This window comes from Alosa pseudoharengus, unplaced genomic scaffold (genome assembly GCF_046254945.1).
Source record: "Alosa pseudoharengus isolate Yale_2024_CS ecotype anadromous, Long Island Sound unplaced genomic scaffold, YU_APseudo_1.1 YU_APseudo_1.1_scf_16, whole genome shotgun sequence".
Classification (NCBI taxonomy): Eukaryota; Metazoa; Chordata; class Actinopteri; order Clupeiformes; family Clupeidae; genus Alosa; species Alosa pseudoharengus.
In genome coordinates, this window is record NW_027468630.1 from 33781057 (window position 1) to 33798812 (window position 17756).

Consider the following 17756-nt stretch of genomic DNA (forward strand, 5'->3'; position numbering starts at 1 on the left):
CAGCATGTGGTCATCTGTCACTTGTGTCCACTTATCATCCATTTCAAACAGTTGATAACGCTTGTGCTCTTTTTGAATATGACTGTGTGACTATGTGCCCTGTGCCAGCAGCACCTGTTGCAGCCCCGCAGGCAGTGCATACGATGTGGAGGAGAGCTGCAGGTCACACAGGCACAGAGGTAAAGAGCAGAGTGAACCCACATTCATGGGCCTCGGGATGGGAGAGCTGCAACGCCAGAGTTACTAACTATGCCTGTGTGTGTGTTTGTCCTGTGTCTGTTAGTAACTATGCCTGTGTGTGTGTTTGTCCTGTGTCTGTTAGTAACTATGCCTGTGTGTGTGTTTGTCCTGTGTCTGTTAGTAACTATGCCTGTGTGTGTGTTTGTCCTGTGTGTTAGTAACTATGCCTGTGTGTGTGTTTGTCCTGTGTCTGTTAGTAACTATGCCTGTGTGTGTTTTTCCTGTGTCTGTTAGTAACTATGCCTGTGTGTGTGTTTGTCCTGTGTCTGTTAGTAACTATGCCTGTGTATGTGTTTGTCCTGTGTCTGTTAGTAACTATGCCTGTGTATGTGTTTGTCCTGTGTCTGTTAGTAACTATGCCTGTGTATGTGTTTTCCTGTGTCTGTTAGTAACTATGCCTGTGTATGTGTTTTCCTGTGTCTGTTAGTAACTATGCCTGTGTATGTGTTTTCCTGTGTCTGTTAGTAACTATGCCTGTGTATGTGTTTTTCCTGTGTCTGTGCCTCCTAGCAGGACTCTATATATATGCAGGTGCTACTCTAGACATGAGATGGCTGAGGAGAGACTGGCACTCAGAACTCTAGGCATGGCGAAAAGGGACATGCAAGAGAGGGGCCACTGGGCAGCAGGACAGGTTGGGGACATTGATTTTGTTGGATCCAGCCGGACCAGAGGAAAGGTAAGCTCTAGACCAGTGTGCATGGCCCTGTCTGAGTTTGGATTGGAAGAGACAATTGCATTATTTGTGAATGATGTTAAACATATGGTAGAATCTACTAGATATACCCAACATTTATCATGACCTTCACTTTTAGAATCGTTTGTTTGTGAGAACTTTTCTTCTTCAATTACACCTCAATGTCTTGAATGTAATAATGATGAATGTTTGTTTAACAATATACTCATTATATATACTATTATGCAGTATACTGCAGTTTAGTGTAGTGTACACTGTAGTGTTACTGTGTCTGTCTTTTGCATACAGTTTGTGCGGGTGCGCAGCTCCGCAGATCCTGCTGATATCTATGAGCTGCTCACAGAGCAGTGGGGGCTTTCCCCACCCCACCTGGTGGTGGCGCTGGTCGGGGGGGACGAGCTGGCCCAGATGAAACCATGGCTGAGGGACACAGTGAGGAAAGGCCTGGTCAAGGCTGCTCAGAGTACAGGTGTGGCTCATACAACCTTTTACATTTTTACACAGAACACACTGATATACAGAATACAGAAATGTTTCAACTTCAACCTCCATCAAGAGTTCAGATGCAAAACCCTCTAAATCCGTCTGACCACTTTTCTTTTAAATTGGCTTTTTTTATCAGGCTCTTTAGCCTCTTATAAGTCTTTGCCTACAAATCGATATTACAGACCAGGAAGAGAGTGGTATTTAGCGGATTTGAAAGCAAAATCATTTGATTAACGTATACTATGTGTGGAGAGCATCAGCTCATCATTATTTCATTTTTTAACGGAGGTGGTGTTTAGAGGGTTTTGCACCTGAACACTTTGTTATGTTCCATTGTGGTGTTCATTTGCAGTTCAGCTGTCAGTCACACATAATGCAGGAGTCAGGTGTATCAGGATTTCTATTGGATGTGAGAGTTGAATGTATATTCACTCTTACACTGTTTAAGTTCCTGTGCATGTGTCTTATGCACCACCAGTGGCAGTGTTGTATAGCTGATCAACTGTATCTTTCCATAGGTGCATGGATACTTACCAGTGGCCTTCGCTTTGGCATTACCAAACACCTTGGACAGGCTGTGAGGGACCACTCTCTTGCCAGCACATCCTCCAAAGTGCGTGTTGTGGCTATAGGCATTGCACCATGGACCATGATCCATAACAGAGACATGCTGGTCACTGCCAGAGTGAGTCGTTTTCTTGATTCTATACACTGCTTCACAATTACTTTTTATGATTTTGACAAGCTTTTAACACTAAATTAATGAATGCCTCAGGGTAGTGGAATTGTGTGTAAATACCATCACTTTAGTTCAAGCCCTCAAACCACCTTCTGACTATTTGCTTAAATACTCAAGATATACAAATAATGTCCCTCCTCCTTTTTGTATTGTTCGGATTCCATCTGGTTCTTTGAGCAGTAGGCTACAAATGTATAGCTGATCTAAGGAAAGAGAGAAAAAAGTACTATACAGAGAAATTCTCACATGCTTCAAATGATATCAAAACTATGTGGAACCTCATTAATAATATATTGAATAGGAAAAAATCAGCAGCATCTGTACCTGCAGAGATGCGTGGGACAGAGAGGCTTTTTTCAAACCCCAACGAAATTGCTGATGGTTTTAACAATTTTTTCGTTAATATTAGCTCTGATCTGGCTTCCAGTATATTGCATATTGATGAGAACCCTTGTCACTTGATAAGGGGGGAATATCCTTCTCTCAAAAACTTTAGTCCTCCAACTGCACAGGAAGTTCTTGATACCATCATGGGACTAAATAATTCTGCGCCGGGGCATGATGGTATTAAGAGCTCTTTTATTAAAGAAACTGCTGATTATTTAGTTAAGCCCATAACCCATATTCTTACACTTTCACTAAACTCTGGGGTTATTCCCCATGATTTAAAAATCGCCAAAGTTGTTCCCATCTTTAAGACAGGTGTGGCGGACGACTTTGGAAATTATCGACCTATCCATCCTGCCTTGCATTTCTAAGTTATTAGAGAAATTAGTTTACACAAGACTATCCAAGCACTTAAAGCAACACCAAAGAGTTTTTTGTACCTTAAAATAATGTTTCCAATCGTTTCAGTGGTTCATCAACTTGTAACAGGGTGAACGGCACTACTGCATTCGCTTTGCAGCCCTCTATCGGCTATAACCGCACTATGTAAGTTTGCCAGATCGGGTAGCGGGTCTGTAGTTCGATGGAATGAGACATAAGAAACTACAAATTTGACTTGCATCTGATGTCGTAATACATCGTACTTTCATAAATCGTGCAACATATTCTACCTTGTCTGTGGACTTCGTTATTTGCAAAGCCGGTCCTGGATAAACAATAGCGTGCGTGCGACAGAGGGAAAGTTCTTTGGTGTTGCTTTAAATGAGAACAACATTCTATATGAGCACCAGTATGGATTTCGTAAGAAACACTCGACAGAACATTCGTTACTCCAGCTTACCAATATTATCTCATCTGCCATGGATAACAGGAAGTATGCCATCGGGTTCTTCCTCGACTTAAGCAAAGCATTTGACACTGTCAATCACAGTGTTTTGATTGACAAATTAAATAGATATGGGACTAAGGATATTGCCCTGAGCTGGTTCTCAAATTACTTAAAAAACAGAGAACAATATGTATCAGTTATAATTCTACCAAGTCCAGAATTATTCATGGGGTGCCACAGGGATCTATTCTGGGCCGTTATTATTTCTGATCTATATAAATGACCTAGCCATGACCTGTGAACAGCTTCTTCCTGTATTATTTGCTGATGATACTAATCTTATAGCAACTCATATTCATAATGATTTTAAGTATTTGATTGACAGTGTAAATGATGAATTATCTGTTATTTCTAAATGGTTTCAACTTAAAGCTACATTGTGTACTTTTTTGAGTTAATTCTTAGCAAAAACCCATTTGTTCTTTCAAAAATATGTGCTCATTCATGTGTAATTATTTCCACTTACTAATCAAAGTATTCTCGTAAGTGTAGAATCTGCTATTCCAAATACATACGCGCGAGTCGCGCAAATGGCTGAATCCATGTTGCGCCTCCATCTTTGAAATACATTCGCCAACGAGGGACATTCCTGGAAATTCAGCTCCGCCTTTCGCGCTTGTAGGCAACACTCATTGCATGATCAGTCTACTCGCGACTGCCGGCAGATTTGAAAGTCTGTTGAAAATGGAGGATTACAACTATTCTCGAGGACATGAAAAGGAGTCGCCAAGGAAGCGAAAAAGAGAATTAAAACGCCAACGCGACCGGAAAAACAACAGACCAAAGTCAATATTGGAGTGGCTTTTCTAAGATGGAAAGAGCTCGTACGGAGCAAGGATTTTAAAAGGGACGCCGAAATTGCCTGCTTTCTCCTCGACAGGTAATTTGGCCTATTCGTGTAAACATACAGTCTATGGTGTAAATTCGAAGTTTTATAGTTGCTTGGCTTAGTATAGCATGGTTGTCCATAACGCTAGAATGACGTCTGGGATACTTTTCCTCGCGTCGATGAAAAAGGATTGTAACATAAATCTGCTATGACGGATCACAGGCAAAGGGCACTAAATTGTAGTTATTTTTCATTGCTTTTGCTTTGTAGCCTAAATATATCCTAATCTGATAATGCTAGTGTAGCCAATTCCAAGGGTGACGTTCACATCCTGAGGCCTGTCCTGTAGTCTTATTAATTGTAGACGTAGCCTACTAAATTGTCTGAACGTTTTTCACTGCATGAAAACAATTGTTGATTCTATGTGATTGTTGTTTGATAATAACTGAAAGTATATTTTTAATATCTTGGTGTTTACCATTTTATGTACTGTTATATGTTGTGAAACGCTCTGCTTATTCATTTCAGATGAGCATCTTGGCGCAATTGCAGAAGCCCCTGAAATTGAGAACCTTGAACAGAGGTAACCCATCAATGCTCATAATGTCTATACCCGATGACATTCTCTATTGTATATTTTCATGATATAAGCATTTATATATATTTTTTACAAAGCCTACATGACATGAGCATCGTGGAGGAGGATGTGGACGAAATTCAATGGTCTTGTTATGTGATGCACGTGCATGCCTTCATTGTAACCTTGCCTGTAACTCAGTCTAGGCAAAATAGCACTATACAGATTAGTAACAATATGTTGAACTATATAAAATGGCGTGTATGTCTAACGACACTGCATGTCTTCCACAGGATCAGCTTTCCAGGAGACTGCAAATTTAGAATGATGGCCCATGTTGCTTCAAAGGCACCATACAAAAAGGAAGGGTTCATGTGTAAATACCATAATTTGTTAATTTCTGTAAATAAATATATTGCAAATAACATTGTTGACCATGTTACTGTCATTTGGTGTTTCAAAATGGTAAATTACCACAACTCCTTTTTTAATTATAAGTTTGTGGATGTAATGTATGAGGTACAGCATGAACAGTCTCTTATCAATTCTAAAAGTTTTTATTTTCATGAAAGCAAAATATAGCGATGTACCGGTGTAAAATAAATTAAATACAGTTTTAAAAGGAACAGGCAGTACAAGAACACTAATACAAAACTATTTACAATAACACAACATTACAACATTATAGGAAGGTGATATAAATTCCAGAGATGTCCCTGAGGGTCAGGGAATTTATCCCTTATCCTACACACACAGCTTGGGATCACTCTTCTATTACCCTGTCCTAGAGACCCATGCTGCCAGAAAATGAAATGTCTGTAGGTAGCATATCTGAACTCTATTGTCATCACCTGGCTCTCTTACATGGCCTAATGCTGTGATGTCTGTGATGTACTGCCTGTGAATCTGGAGAAAACCTTCATCTAGGCAGTGCTGTGTGTAGTGAGGCAGAAGGCTCACACAGGTGGCAGGGTTTTGTCCACAGCATTTTCTCTTCTGATCGATTGGCATGTCTCTGCAGTGTGTACAACTACACCAAGGCATCCCTGGCACAGGTGGGGGGACGACATGTCTGCACTGATGCATCAAACACCAGACCTGGCTGCCTCACTATAGCAACTGTGTGGTGAGGTTCCTGTGCTCTTGCAGGCTCATTCCATCCACAAGTCTGAAGAAATAAGACACAAGAAATAAGATCAGATAGGCTTGTTTAGGTAGCAAAGTTAGATTGTTAGCAGAGTAGTAGTAATAGTAGCCTACTCTGTGTCATTTTTCAAGTGTTCACACAAAATGATGAATACTATGTATGTGTATGGACAATGAAAAGGTGAAAATGTTGTGTAACATTTTCTATAGACCATAACGTAATTATGTGTCGTGATTTCACTGGGAGACAACTCGCATCATGCAGTTGACTGGCAACAGCTAGAAATTGCTACAAACAATTGAGATACAAACAGGCAGGGAAGCTACACCAAGCGCGTGACTGAAGCGTTCCGTTCACAACGCGTAAAATCAATTTTAGATGAATGGTCTATTTTTCTGCAGCAGACGCAACGCAAACGAACGTGCCTGGTGCAGCTTCCGAGCTAATTTCGGTGTCATTGACATTGATACTGTTCAGAGAAATATATTAAAAACACAAACCTCCGTTGCTTCTCTCCTTTGTCTTTGAAGTTCTTCCAGTCTCTCCTCGTCATCTTTTGGAGTCTTACTTTTTCTTTGCCTAGGAGGTCTCATCGATCCTCTGCCACCGGCTCTTGGCTTTTCTTTACCTTTCCCTCTTCCTTTACCTTTCCCTTGCACCTCCGTTGCATCGACTGATCTCTGACTCTGCTCACTGAGAAAAATAGTAGGCTACGCTGTAAACATTGCCTTTACACTATTAATCTCGCACATACAGAATAACGATAGCACTGAATCTACTGTACTATAACATTAGCATGCATTCGTTTGGGAACCTGATAGCTGATGCTAGCAATGAAATAGTAGCCTACCAAAATAATGAAAACGTAAAACTAGGCTATTCACTTTACATAGAGGTCATACCCAACATGTTTACTGGCTATATAACTAAATGCAATGTGTAATTGTTTTCTAAAGTAACCTTATAACTGGAAGGAACACCGGACGAAGTCGTAGTACTGGAAGCAATGTTAACTTTGGCATGAAACGGCCACCGTAGGAGTTAAAATGCGCTCGGAATGGGAGGGGCTAGAAAGTAATATTCAGTTGGTTGTCATATAGAATTTCACCGCTAGATGGGAGAAGTTCTTACACAAGGTAGCTTTAAGAAGTTAACGTTAAATGTGAAGAAATGTAACTTCGTGATCTTTTGCAGCACAAAGCATGCAAGTCGTAACCTAAAGAGTTAGCTAAAATATTTATCAGTGGAGCAGAAATCATGCAAGTAAAAGCAACAAAATTCTTGGGAGTACTAGTAGATGAAAGACTTAATTGGACAAATCATACAGACCTTGTCTGCAAAAGGTCCACAAAAATGATGGGTATATTAAGAAAAGTCTGTCCTCTAATTCATCCCTCTGCTCACTTAACTCTTTACTACAGCTTTTTGTTTCCATATTTAAACTGTAACATGGTCTGGGCAGCTTCATTTCTAAACCATCTCAAGAAATTATGCATTATTAAAAAAAGGTTCCTAAGATTTATTTCACATTCAAACAGATATGCTCCGTCAGCACCACTTTTTATTCATTTCTCTATTCTACCTATTCACAAACTGAATACTTACCAGATCTGTTTGTTCATTCACAAGTTCATTTACAGTACCCAAGATCTTCCGGCCTCCCTTCAATCTTTCTTTACCCGGTCATTAGAAATACATTCTCATCGCACTAGACACAGCCACAATAATAATTTATTTGTACCCTTCACTCGCTCATCCCATCACCAATTTAATATGCCATACAGAGGCCCCATACTAAGGAATGGATTACCTCCGCCATTAAGAGCCATAGCTTCCCACTCTCTCTTTAAAAACAGCTTAAAAACATCTTCTCCTGTCATGAATCATCTACTTAGTTCCTGCCTGCTTCAATTCTTGTCATTATACTATCTAACATTTCTAATGCATCTTTCAAATCCATACATCTACCACATCTTCTTCCATCCATTTTGGATGATTTTTGTATTTTGTCTCCTGATTTTTCTTTTCCCTTATTGTCATTGATTATATTTGTACTTTATCTCCTCTCATGGTTTATTTGTCAGCCGTACATGATTAAGTGTGATTATTGAAAGGGGTGGAGCTCTGTACAAGCCCACTGAGCTTCGTTCCCTCCTTGCACCATTTAATGTTAATGTGTGCTAAATACATAAACTAAAACTAAACTAAACTACAGTACCTGTATTGTAGCCATGTTTAATTCTGCACATTCCTTACCTATATTACCTGTATTGAAAACCTTTAACATAGTTGTCCTCATGAATGAATGGAGTAATACTATTGTTGGTGTTACTCCTCCAGCCAGATCATCCAGTCAGCTACCCCACAGAGGACCTGCCACATGGGGCAGTGTACTCCCTGGACTGCAACCACTCCCATTTTGTCCTGGTGGAGGAGGATCCCCAGCATCCAGGGGCCACCAGTGAGATGAGAGTCAAGCTCCTCAAGCACATCTCCCTGCAGCGCACTGGATATGGGGGTAAATAAAGGTTGCAGATTTGGTCTAAGTAATTCTGCTGTAAAATGTATTCTAAAATCCATGTAGGCAGCCATGAATGCCAGGTGGTACACCACAGACACACTTGAGAATGAGATGCAATGGTATACAAAAAGCACAACTAAGGCAAAGAATAGGAACCCCATCCCCATTTCCAGGTGCTAATACTGGTGTGCTCTGTAGGTACAAGCAGTTTTGAGATCCCAGTGCTGTGTTGGCTAGTTCATGGAGAGCCAAAGATCCTCCAGGTTGGTGCTTTCTTTTAATTAGTGCAGTAACTTCCATGAGTTAATTACCTCCCCTGGTTGAGCTAGTTTGAGGAGTCTCCTGCTGTCTTTTTTCCAACAGAGAATGTTCAAAGGCATTTTAAATGCAACCCCCTGGTTGATACTGGCAGGGTCAGGGGGCGTGGCGGACATCCTTGTGACGCTGATTAATAGAGGATGCTGGGAGGCTGACATGGTGCAAGAGTTGCTGCAGGACACTTTCCCCAATGGACATCACAGCGCTGACATCACTTCCTGGGTAAAGCTGGTAAGCCAGACACTAATTGCAACCCTGAAGAAGATGCCAATAAAACACTTGTCCCATCAGAATGTTTAAATTAAATTAAATCAAATTATAATAAAATGTCTATAACAATGTGTTAATAGATTCAGAAGATACTGGACCATGGCCACCTGTTAACTGTGCATGACCCCGAGCAGGATAGCTCTGAATTAGACACTGTCATTCTCAAAGCCTTGGTGAAGGGTGAGAATGTTGTTATATCCATGCATATCTCTTCTGCTGTACACTGACAACATTCCAACAGATTTTTTAATTATGAAGACGATGAACTGAGTCCATCAAACTTGTGTATTTGTCTCTTTAGCCTGCAAAAGTCAAAGTCAGGAAGCTCAGGACTTCCTTGATGAGTTGAAGTTAGCAGTTGCATGGAACCGAGTAGACATTGCCAAGAGTGAAATCTTCAATGGAGATGTGGAGTGGAGGGTACAATTACATTTTATTCATCACTTATAATAATAATAGTATTTATGTTTATTTTTCCTGTATACTTTTTGTTTCCTTAGCACTCTGCAGTTGTCTATCTAGATTTTCTAAAATGTATTCAAATCAAATGTGTTTAGTAAACATTTACTACACTCTAAAAAATGCTGGGTTATTTTTTCAACCCAAACGCTGGGTTGAGGCTGTTGGGTCATTTTGTATGGTTGTTTTTACTCATATTGGGTCATTTCTGTAACCCAGCTTGCTGGGTTGATAGTTTATCACTGCTGGGTTGATAGTTTAGGGCTGTGCTCCCTCCTGTCCCCCACCTGACGTGGAGTACACTACCCAGCACCAGGGTGACTTCAACACAGCTGCATAGTTATTTGAAGGTTGAGAAAAAAAAAAATCGGCAGGCAGGCAGGCATATTCTTTCAACCGTCAAGTCCAGCAGCTGTCAACATGCAATGGAAATCAGGTGATTTCAGAAGGTATGTATCTGCTTTTATTTATTTATTTATTTATTTTTATCCAGACGGATTTTAAAAGTCCACCCAGAGACATACCCTTCGTGATATCAAGGAATATTCTGCCTGCCATTTCGTTCAGCTTCAAGCAGGTTAGCAGGTGTCATTCCACTAATATTAGCTACTGTTAATGTTAAATCTACACAAATACAGACTCATAAAAACATAGTTCTGTATTCACTGGGTAGGAACTGCTGAACAGAAACAAAACGAACTTTTACAACGAACTGCAATTAGCATACCAGCAGCTGGTAGGTAACGTTAGCAGACTTGGAAACGTTATGCTAATTAAATATGCTTCGTGGTTAACGTTTGTCAACTAGCCCTCACAGTCGAAGTAGTCTCTTCACAACACGTAACTTACGATAATAATCATGCCAAACAACATCGTATTAAATCATTCAGGGTAGCCTCATATTATAGCCATGTAACTTACTGGGTGGTTCTTGGTGGTAACATTAACTTGGATTCACTAATTGAATAATGTGTTAACATTAGCTAGCTAACGTTAGCACTGCTGAACTTATGTTTGTCAGCCTAATGTTAGGCTAATGGTAATGTTGTTATCAAGCTCATCTGACATAAACGCACGTTTTGTAGGCTATTACTGGTATTATGTTTAAAACTACTCCATAATATTAGGTGGTCATGGTTTCCGAGTGTGTTGCACTAATAATTTGTCTCCTGGTGGATTTTTATGTCTGTCAATATCATTCACTGGTAATGGTTCATGCAAGTCTTGATATAAAGTTCTGTAACGTTAGGCTAACAACAGTGATTAAAATGCACTCTTTTTTTGTTTGATTGACAGGGCTGACCCCCAAAACGGACTTTGGAATCTGCCTGTCTTCATGGAAGTATCACATGCATTTTATACTAGGCTATCTATTCAAAAATAAAGAAAATTATCAAATAAATAATTGTGTCGAACTGTTTTATTTCATTGCATGGCTTTTGAAGGCCATTTAATATAGACTGTTTATATCAGGCCTAAAGCTGTTAACAGAAGGTGTGACTTTCAAGTAAGTAAATACAAACCTTGAGTTATTAAAAGTTTGTACAAGCAGAGTATTTTAAAAATCAACCAGTAGTTTTGGGGGATTTGGTTACATAACCCAAACATTAAGTAACTTTAACTAAACAGTTGTGTCAACATAACCCAACATATTGGTTAAATTTCAACCCAGTTGTTGGGTTAAATTTAGTAACCCAATTTGCTTGGTTAAGATAACCCAATGCTGTGTTGGACCACATTTTACTCAGCGGCTGGGTTGAAAACAACCCAGTTTGGGTTGTTTTCAACCCAGCATTTTTTAGAGTGTACACATCACTCATATCTGGTTACTCTTCCCTCTTTTGCAGGCTTGTGACTTAGAGGAGGTTATGATGGATGCCCTAGTCAATGACAAGCCTGACTTTGTGCGGTTGTTTGTGGACAACGGGGTGAACCTGGGGGAGTTCCTGACCTATGGGCGCCTGCAGGAGCTCTACTGCTCCGTGTCGGAGAAGAGCCTGATCCACTTCCTGCTGCTGAAGAAGCTCCAGGAGAAACAGCTGATCCTGGCCTCGGCCCGCGTCCCCGGACCCACCTACTCAGAACCGGGTGACCGGCGGACTCGCTTCACCCTCCACGAGGTCTCCAAAGTCCTCAAAGACTTCCTCCATGACTCCTGCAAAGGCTTCTATCAGAAGCTGCCAGCTGTAGGTTCACTTGCTCATAAATATCTCAATTACCAGTCGAGGATAAAACGTAATCTTGTTGGTAATGAATTGTTGACGGGTAATTCTCCCCATAGGAGAAAGGAAGCAAAAGTCGCCTCTTTCAAAGTCACAAGAACCTTCCAGATATGGAGCAGCCCAGTGAGAACCCCTGGAGAGATCTTTTCTTGTGGGCTATCCTGCAGAACCGACAGCAGATGGCCAACTACTTCTGGGCTATGGTGAGCACCTCTTTTGCATGTCCGTTGCTTCAAGATAATGTTCAAAAAACAATCTTATCTTCAGAAACATTATTCAAATGAAAATTCTGACAGACTACGAGGTATGCATGATGTATGGCCTTAATATTGAAGAATGCGCAGTGCTGTGTTGTCTGTACTGAAAGTGCTCAACTATTTCACATTTCTGTGCCTTACATGACAAAAGGTATGTAGAGTATATGTACAGTAAGACCCTTGTGTTCAATAGGGTCCTGAGGCAGTGGCTGCAGCTTTGGCTGGTTGTAAAATTATGAAGGAAATGGCCCACTTGGAGTCAGAGGCAGAGTCCGCACGAAGTATGAAGGAGGCCAAATATGAGCAGTTTGCACTGGGTGAGAAATGCACATTTCAAGCCAATCAAACTAGGACATGAATGGTTGAAATTAGTGTGTTGTTAAATACATCAATTTTGCGTACTGCTTTGCACTATACTATGTGAACCTTAATGGAGCTATATAATAAATCCAGATATACAGATATAAATTACAGATATAAAATAAAAAAACAAACTCACAAAACCACTGAAACTGTACTTTCCCCTCTAGATCTCTTTAGTGAATGTTACTCCAATAGTGAGGACCGTGCCTATGCTCTGCTGGTGAGAAAAACTCAATGCTGGAGCAAGTCCACTGTCCTTACGCTGGCAACTGAGGCAGATGCCAAGTCTTTCTTTGCCCATGATGGTGTACAGGTAAAAATGAAAAACATTACACCACAGAGTGCAAGGGGCTGTGTCACAGCAGAAGAAAGGACTAGGCTTACTAACACAAGCTTACACTGGATCTGAATTATAGCAGTCACTTTATGACAAAGATATCCCTCAGTGTGTGGTTAGTTTCAGAAGTTAGACAGCCCCCTTCTGGAGAAGAATGGTACCTGCAGCTCTTACCTTAAGAGACTATGCCCTATTACTACCTGCATACATAACACCTGTATTATCTGTTACACATATCATATGTCACACATGAGTCATGACATATCAAATATTGCAGAAAATATGTATGCCTCGATTGTGCCTAGTTGGCAGATGCCCTAATATTTTCCAATATCAGGGCTACAGGACAAGGTTCCAAAAGTGTTGTCGTTGTAAATGGTTCCAAAGTCTCTCTCTCTTAGGCTGACTCACACGCACTGCACTAAGGTACAGCAGTCAACACGCACAGACTTTTAAAAGGAATTAGTGATCAATGGACCAACATGAAGAATGTAGAGGGATGTTGGTTTTGGATGTGTATCAGTGTACAAAGGCAGTTATTACAAGAATGCATATTCTTGAATATATTTCCATTGCATGATTATAAATATTGCAGACCTTTGAATGTTAATCTCTGTTTGTGAAATAGTTCATAATGGTTTACAAATCTTGTATGGCCTAGGCAATGCTGACTAAGATCTGGTGGGGAGCCATGACCACAGATACGGCCATCTCCAAACTGGTCCTCTCCTTCTTCTGCCCTCCTCTCATCTGGACTAATCTCATAAAGTTTAGGTTTGTTTAATCTGAGGATGTACAGCAGTATTTTGTCTTAATCTCTACAACGCTCCTTTAGTCTGTGCTCTACTCCACATGTGCTGATGTGTTTTAGTGATGACGAACTGCAGAATCGAGGCCGTGGTGAACAGTTCGGAGAGCTGGACAGCCTGGACACAGAGAAAGCCCTACTTCTGTCAGATGAGGACCCTCTGTAAGCAGCAACTTACAAGAAAATGTTTTAGGATTAGCACAACGGTTATAACAACTATACAAGTTTAGAAATTATGCAGGTGGCACAATGATATTTCACACTGAAATATTCACCAAATCACATTCATTTACTCTGGAGATATGACTCCACAAACAAATTTCAAACACTGAACATATGAAGTGAAAGATAAAATAATAACTAAATTTGACACGTCTGTCTCATAGCAGCGTTGCGGCCGTGGGCGGCCGTAGCACAGAGAGCAGCGGGGCGACCTGGAGTCGCTTCCTCCTGCGTCGCTGGCGTCGATTCTGGAGCGCGCCCGTCACCGTCTTCCTGGGCAACGTCATCATGTACTTCGCTTTCCTGATCCTCTTCACCTACGTCCTGCTCCTGGACTTCCAGCCCCCGCCCCCCCTCGGCCCCTCGGGGGCAGAGATCATGCTCTACTTCTGGGTGTTCACCCTGGTGCTCGAGGAGCTGAGACAGGTGGGAGAGCGGCTGCAACTCTGGCATCGGTTTCTCTCTCGTCTTCCTTTACAGTATACAGATATGCAGTGATTTATCAGACGCATAGTGAATGCAACATGTAGCAAATGAAGACTATTTCTATTAATATAGAGGAACGTTTCTATTAATATATATCATTGGCCAGTGTTACATATTTATAATGGATTCATAATGTACTTTTCATAGTTTGGACTCAATGTGGTGACTGAATGTTCAAAAAATCATGTGACTTTGCCTCCTTACACAGAGGCAAAGGTGATTTCCAGTGACAGCACACTCCCTGTGTAATAGGGAACTTGAAGAGAACTTCCCCATACATAACATTCTGGAAAGCATCCAGTGAGATTCTACAGTAATTTCTCCCCCCCCCCCCCCTCTCTCTGTCTCTGTCTCCCCCTGATTCAGAGCTTCTTCACCGATGAGGACACCAGCATCCTGAAAAAGCTGAAGCTCTATGTTGAAGACAACTGGAACAAATGTGACATGGTGGCTATCAGTCTCTTTGTTGTGGGGGTGTCCTGCAGGTACTTCATTGCATTTCTCTTTCCCCCTTACTTTCCAAATGACCCTCCCACACAGAGAGATGTGTTAGTATTACAGTGTGTATAAGCGTGTGCTGCCTTATTGATGGTAGCAAGTAGGTGGTGTTCCTTTTGAAAGACAAATGACCTGGGCTATCTTTATCTTCTACATCCAGGATGGTGAACAGTACATATGAGGCAGGGCGGACTGTCCTTGCATTGGACTTCATGGTCTTCACTTTAAGACTCATCCATATTTTTGCCATACACAAGCAGCTTGGGCCCAAGATCATCATTGTTGAGAGAATGGTGATTCTTTTTTTTTCACATTTGCTTTACTGTCATAATGGAAAAATATGCCTTTACCACAACACATTCTGAGGTGTAGCTTTCCAGCCTCATTTGTAAACAGAAGGTACATAGCGAGCTTAGTCTTGGTGTCTCCTCCGCAGATGAAGGATGTGTTCTTCTTCCTCTTCTTCTTGAGTGTGTGGCTGATAGCCTATGGTGTAACCACACAAGCTTTGCTCCACCCCAACGACCATCGCTTGGACTGGATCTTCAGACGAACACTGTATCGCCCCTACCTCCACATCTTTGGTCAGATACCCTTGGAGGAGATAGATGGTGAGTCATAATTCATAGTCCATTCAACATAGTGTTTCATTCCCACCTTGCCTGAAGATTCACTCATTTGCATTACTAATTTAATCAAGTGACAATATTTGATTGAACACTCAATCAAAGTTGACTAAGTTATTGAATTTGCCTGATTCAAAGACAATATATAAACACTCTAACACACATTTGAAAGAAAATATTGACTTATCAAAGTGAATATGTTGCTGATGGCAGTACAAAAACACATAACTGTCTACTAACCTTTGCTGTTGGACAGCGGCCCGCATGCCAGAGACTAACTGCACCACAGACATAGGGGAGATCATTAAAGGCACCCTCCCTCCTTGCCCCAACATCTATGCCAACTGGCTGGTCATACTGCTGCTGGTCATCTACCTTCTGGTCACCAACGTGCTGCTGCTCAACCTGCTGATTGCCATGTTCAGGTGTGGTGGGGGGGGGGGATTCATCCAGAAACACACAGGAGCTGAAGAATGTTTTGTTTTGCTTGACTTATCTGACTCCAAATGGATTGCTTAATAATGACGTCCATCTTACAGAGAGGCTAGACCAGGCGTTTAACTGAAGTATTCTGTTCGCGTAGGGTTTTAGAAGACTGGTCTAATTTTTTTTAAATGTCCGCACCACTGTCACTTCTGGTGTAACAAGTTCCACTCATTTTAGTTTTGAATTGTTGCCACAGGCGCAACATGAACGGAACACTTGAGTTATGTAACCGGTGTAGCCTCCCTGTTAGTCAACATGCATCACTTGAAATCCTGGTTTGACTGTGTCATTTTGTTCCGTGATGGCCTTCATTCTCGTCTTGACCTCTCCACACAGCTACACCTTCCAGGTGGTACAGGGAAACACGGACATCTTCTGGAAGTTCCAGCGGTACAACCTGATTGTGGAGTACCACAGCCGCCCTGCGCTGGCCCCTCCCTTCATCATCATCAGCCATCTATCCCAGCTGCTCCTCAGCGTGTGCAACAAGACCGAGTCCAAGCAGGAGCATCTCGGTCAGTGGACACTCCGCTTGATTCCAGTTAGAAATCTATAATATTTACATATACATATATGCAATGCAGTGAAACTTTATAATATAAGTATATGAGATACACATTTAATATATTTTATTTGATATAATATAATATATAGTAATATATTTTATAATAATATGTATTTTCACATAAAATTATATTTGAAATCAAACATAAACTATATTTATGAAAGAAAAGGAGAAGGAATGCTTCTCTGGGTCAAAAAAGTTGAGGCACTCCTGATAAAAATAAAAAGCCTTTAATCAAAATTGGCTACATGCCAACGTGTTTGAACAGGGCATAAACTATAATCCTAAACTACAGGGCATAAACTATATTTATGTTTGTGTGCAACTAGAGAGAGAGTTTCCTCCAGTACTGGACCAGAAGCTCATGACGTGGGAGACTGTCCAGAAGGAGAACTATTTAGCCAAACTGGAGCGCCAGCACTTGGAGAGCAGTGAGGAGAGACTTAGGAACACATCCTCCAAGTGAGCTTCATTTGATACAGTGTCCAGAAGCACAGCTGACCTCTACTTAAGACCCTTTTTTTAAATATTGTTCTGTCAGTGGATTGTGAACTACATGAAAGCATTTTGGATAAGGTTGAAAATACTGGAGTAATAACCTTTAACTTTATACATTTCATATTTTCTTACTCAGAGTGCAGAGTGTACTGAGGACTGTTGAAGCATTCAAAGAACAGTTCAAACGTCTGTCATCTATGGAAGCTCAGGTATAGTTTGAGTTGTGTGTAATTGAAGTGATTTTGTCCATTGTTTATGACTAAAACTTGTATTAGTAGTCCCTGTGCCAGACCAAAATGAATGCTTATGACAAACCTTAAATACTTTTAGGTAAAATACTGGATTACTGACTGTTTCGCTCAGAACACCTCTAAATTGGACAGAGACGCTGCAAAGGATCCACGTGAGACCTCTTATCAATCGCACAGTTAATAATGTTGGTTTCATATAGGCCTTCGCTAAAGCAGGACTCAGTGTAACTGGACTTGTGTATGTATGTTTGTGTGTGTTTGTGTGCTGCTTTGCAGGTTCTAAGGGTAGCGGCCCCACTGGTCCACAACCACAGCAAAGTGAAACGGTGAAAGAAGAGAGAGGGCACCTGGGATATGGTGCCAACAAGAAATTCCCCTACATCGATGAATAACGGACAGTTTTGGACAGTTCATGTTGATGGCAAGGGATTGCAACTGCATTTTGGGCACATTTCCTGACATACATGTACAAAATTGCGTTGGAATGTGCTGGAATGCAACATTAGTATACAGAACATAATGAATTTACCAGAAATCCATGGCCTTTCACTGCCAAAACACTTAAGTATGCATCTATT

General features: G+C 41.0%; 1 protein-coding gene across 3 annotated transcripts; it reads left to right on the forward strand.

Moving 5' to 3' along the window:
- Positions 1–40: 40 nt before the first annotated feature.
- Positions 41–17580, forward strand: trpm5 (transient receptor potential cation channel, subfamily M, member 5). Of its 3 annotated transcripts, none has more exons than XM_076287822.1 (25): positions 41–179; positions 751–919; positions 1226–1406; positions 1942–2108; positions 8332–8509; positions 8711–8775; positions 8876–9061; positions 9181–9280; positions 9402–9520; positions 11407–11745; positions 11841–11984; positions 12232–12355; positions 12569–12714; positions 13400–13512; positions 13610–13708; positions 13933–14194; positions 14621–14739; positions 14913–15045; positions 15189–15363; positions 15635–15803; positions 16201–16379; positions 16759–16891; positions 17064–17136; positions 17258–17330; positions 17455–17580. In XM_076287822.1, exons 2-25 carry the CDS (start codon positions 791–793, stop codon positions 17568–17570), a joined length of 3522 nt encoding a protein of 1173 aa, XP_076143937.1. In that variant the 5' UTR covers positions 41–179; positions 751–790; the 3' UTR covers positions 17571–17580. The 3 variants fall into 3 exon arrangements, with proteins under 3 accessions (XP_076143937.1, XP_076143939.1, XP_076143938.1); XM_076287824.1 differs by having other exon boundaries at positions 13936–14194; XM_076287823.1 differs by having other exon boundaries at positions 754–919.
- Positions 17581–17756: the final 176 nt, after the last annotated feature.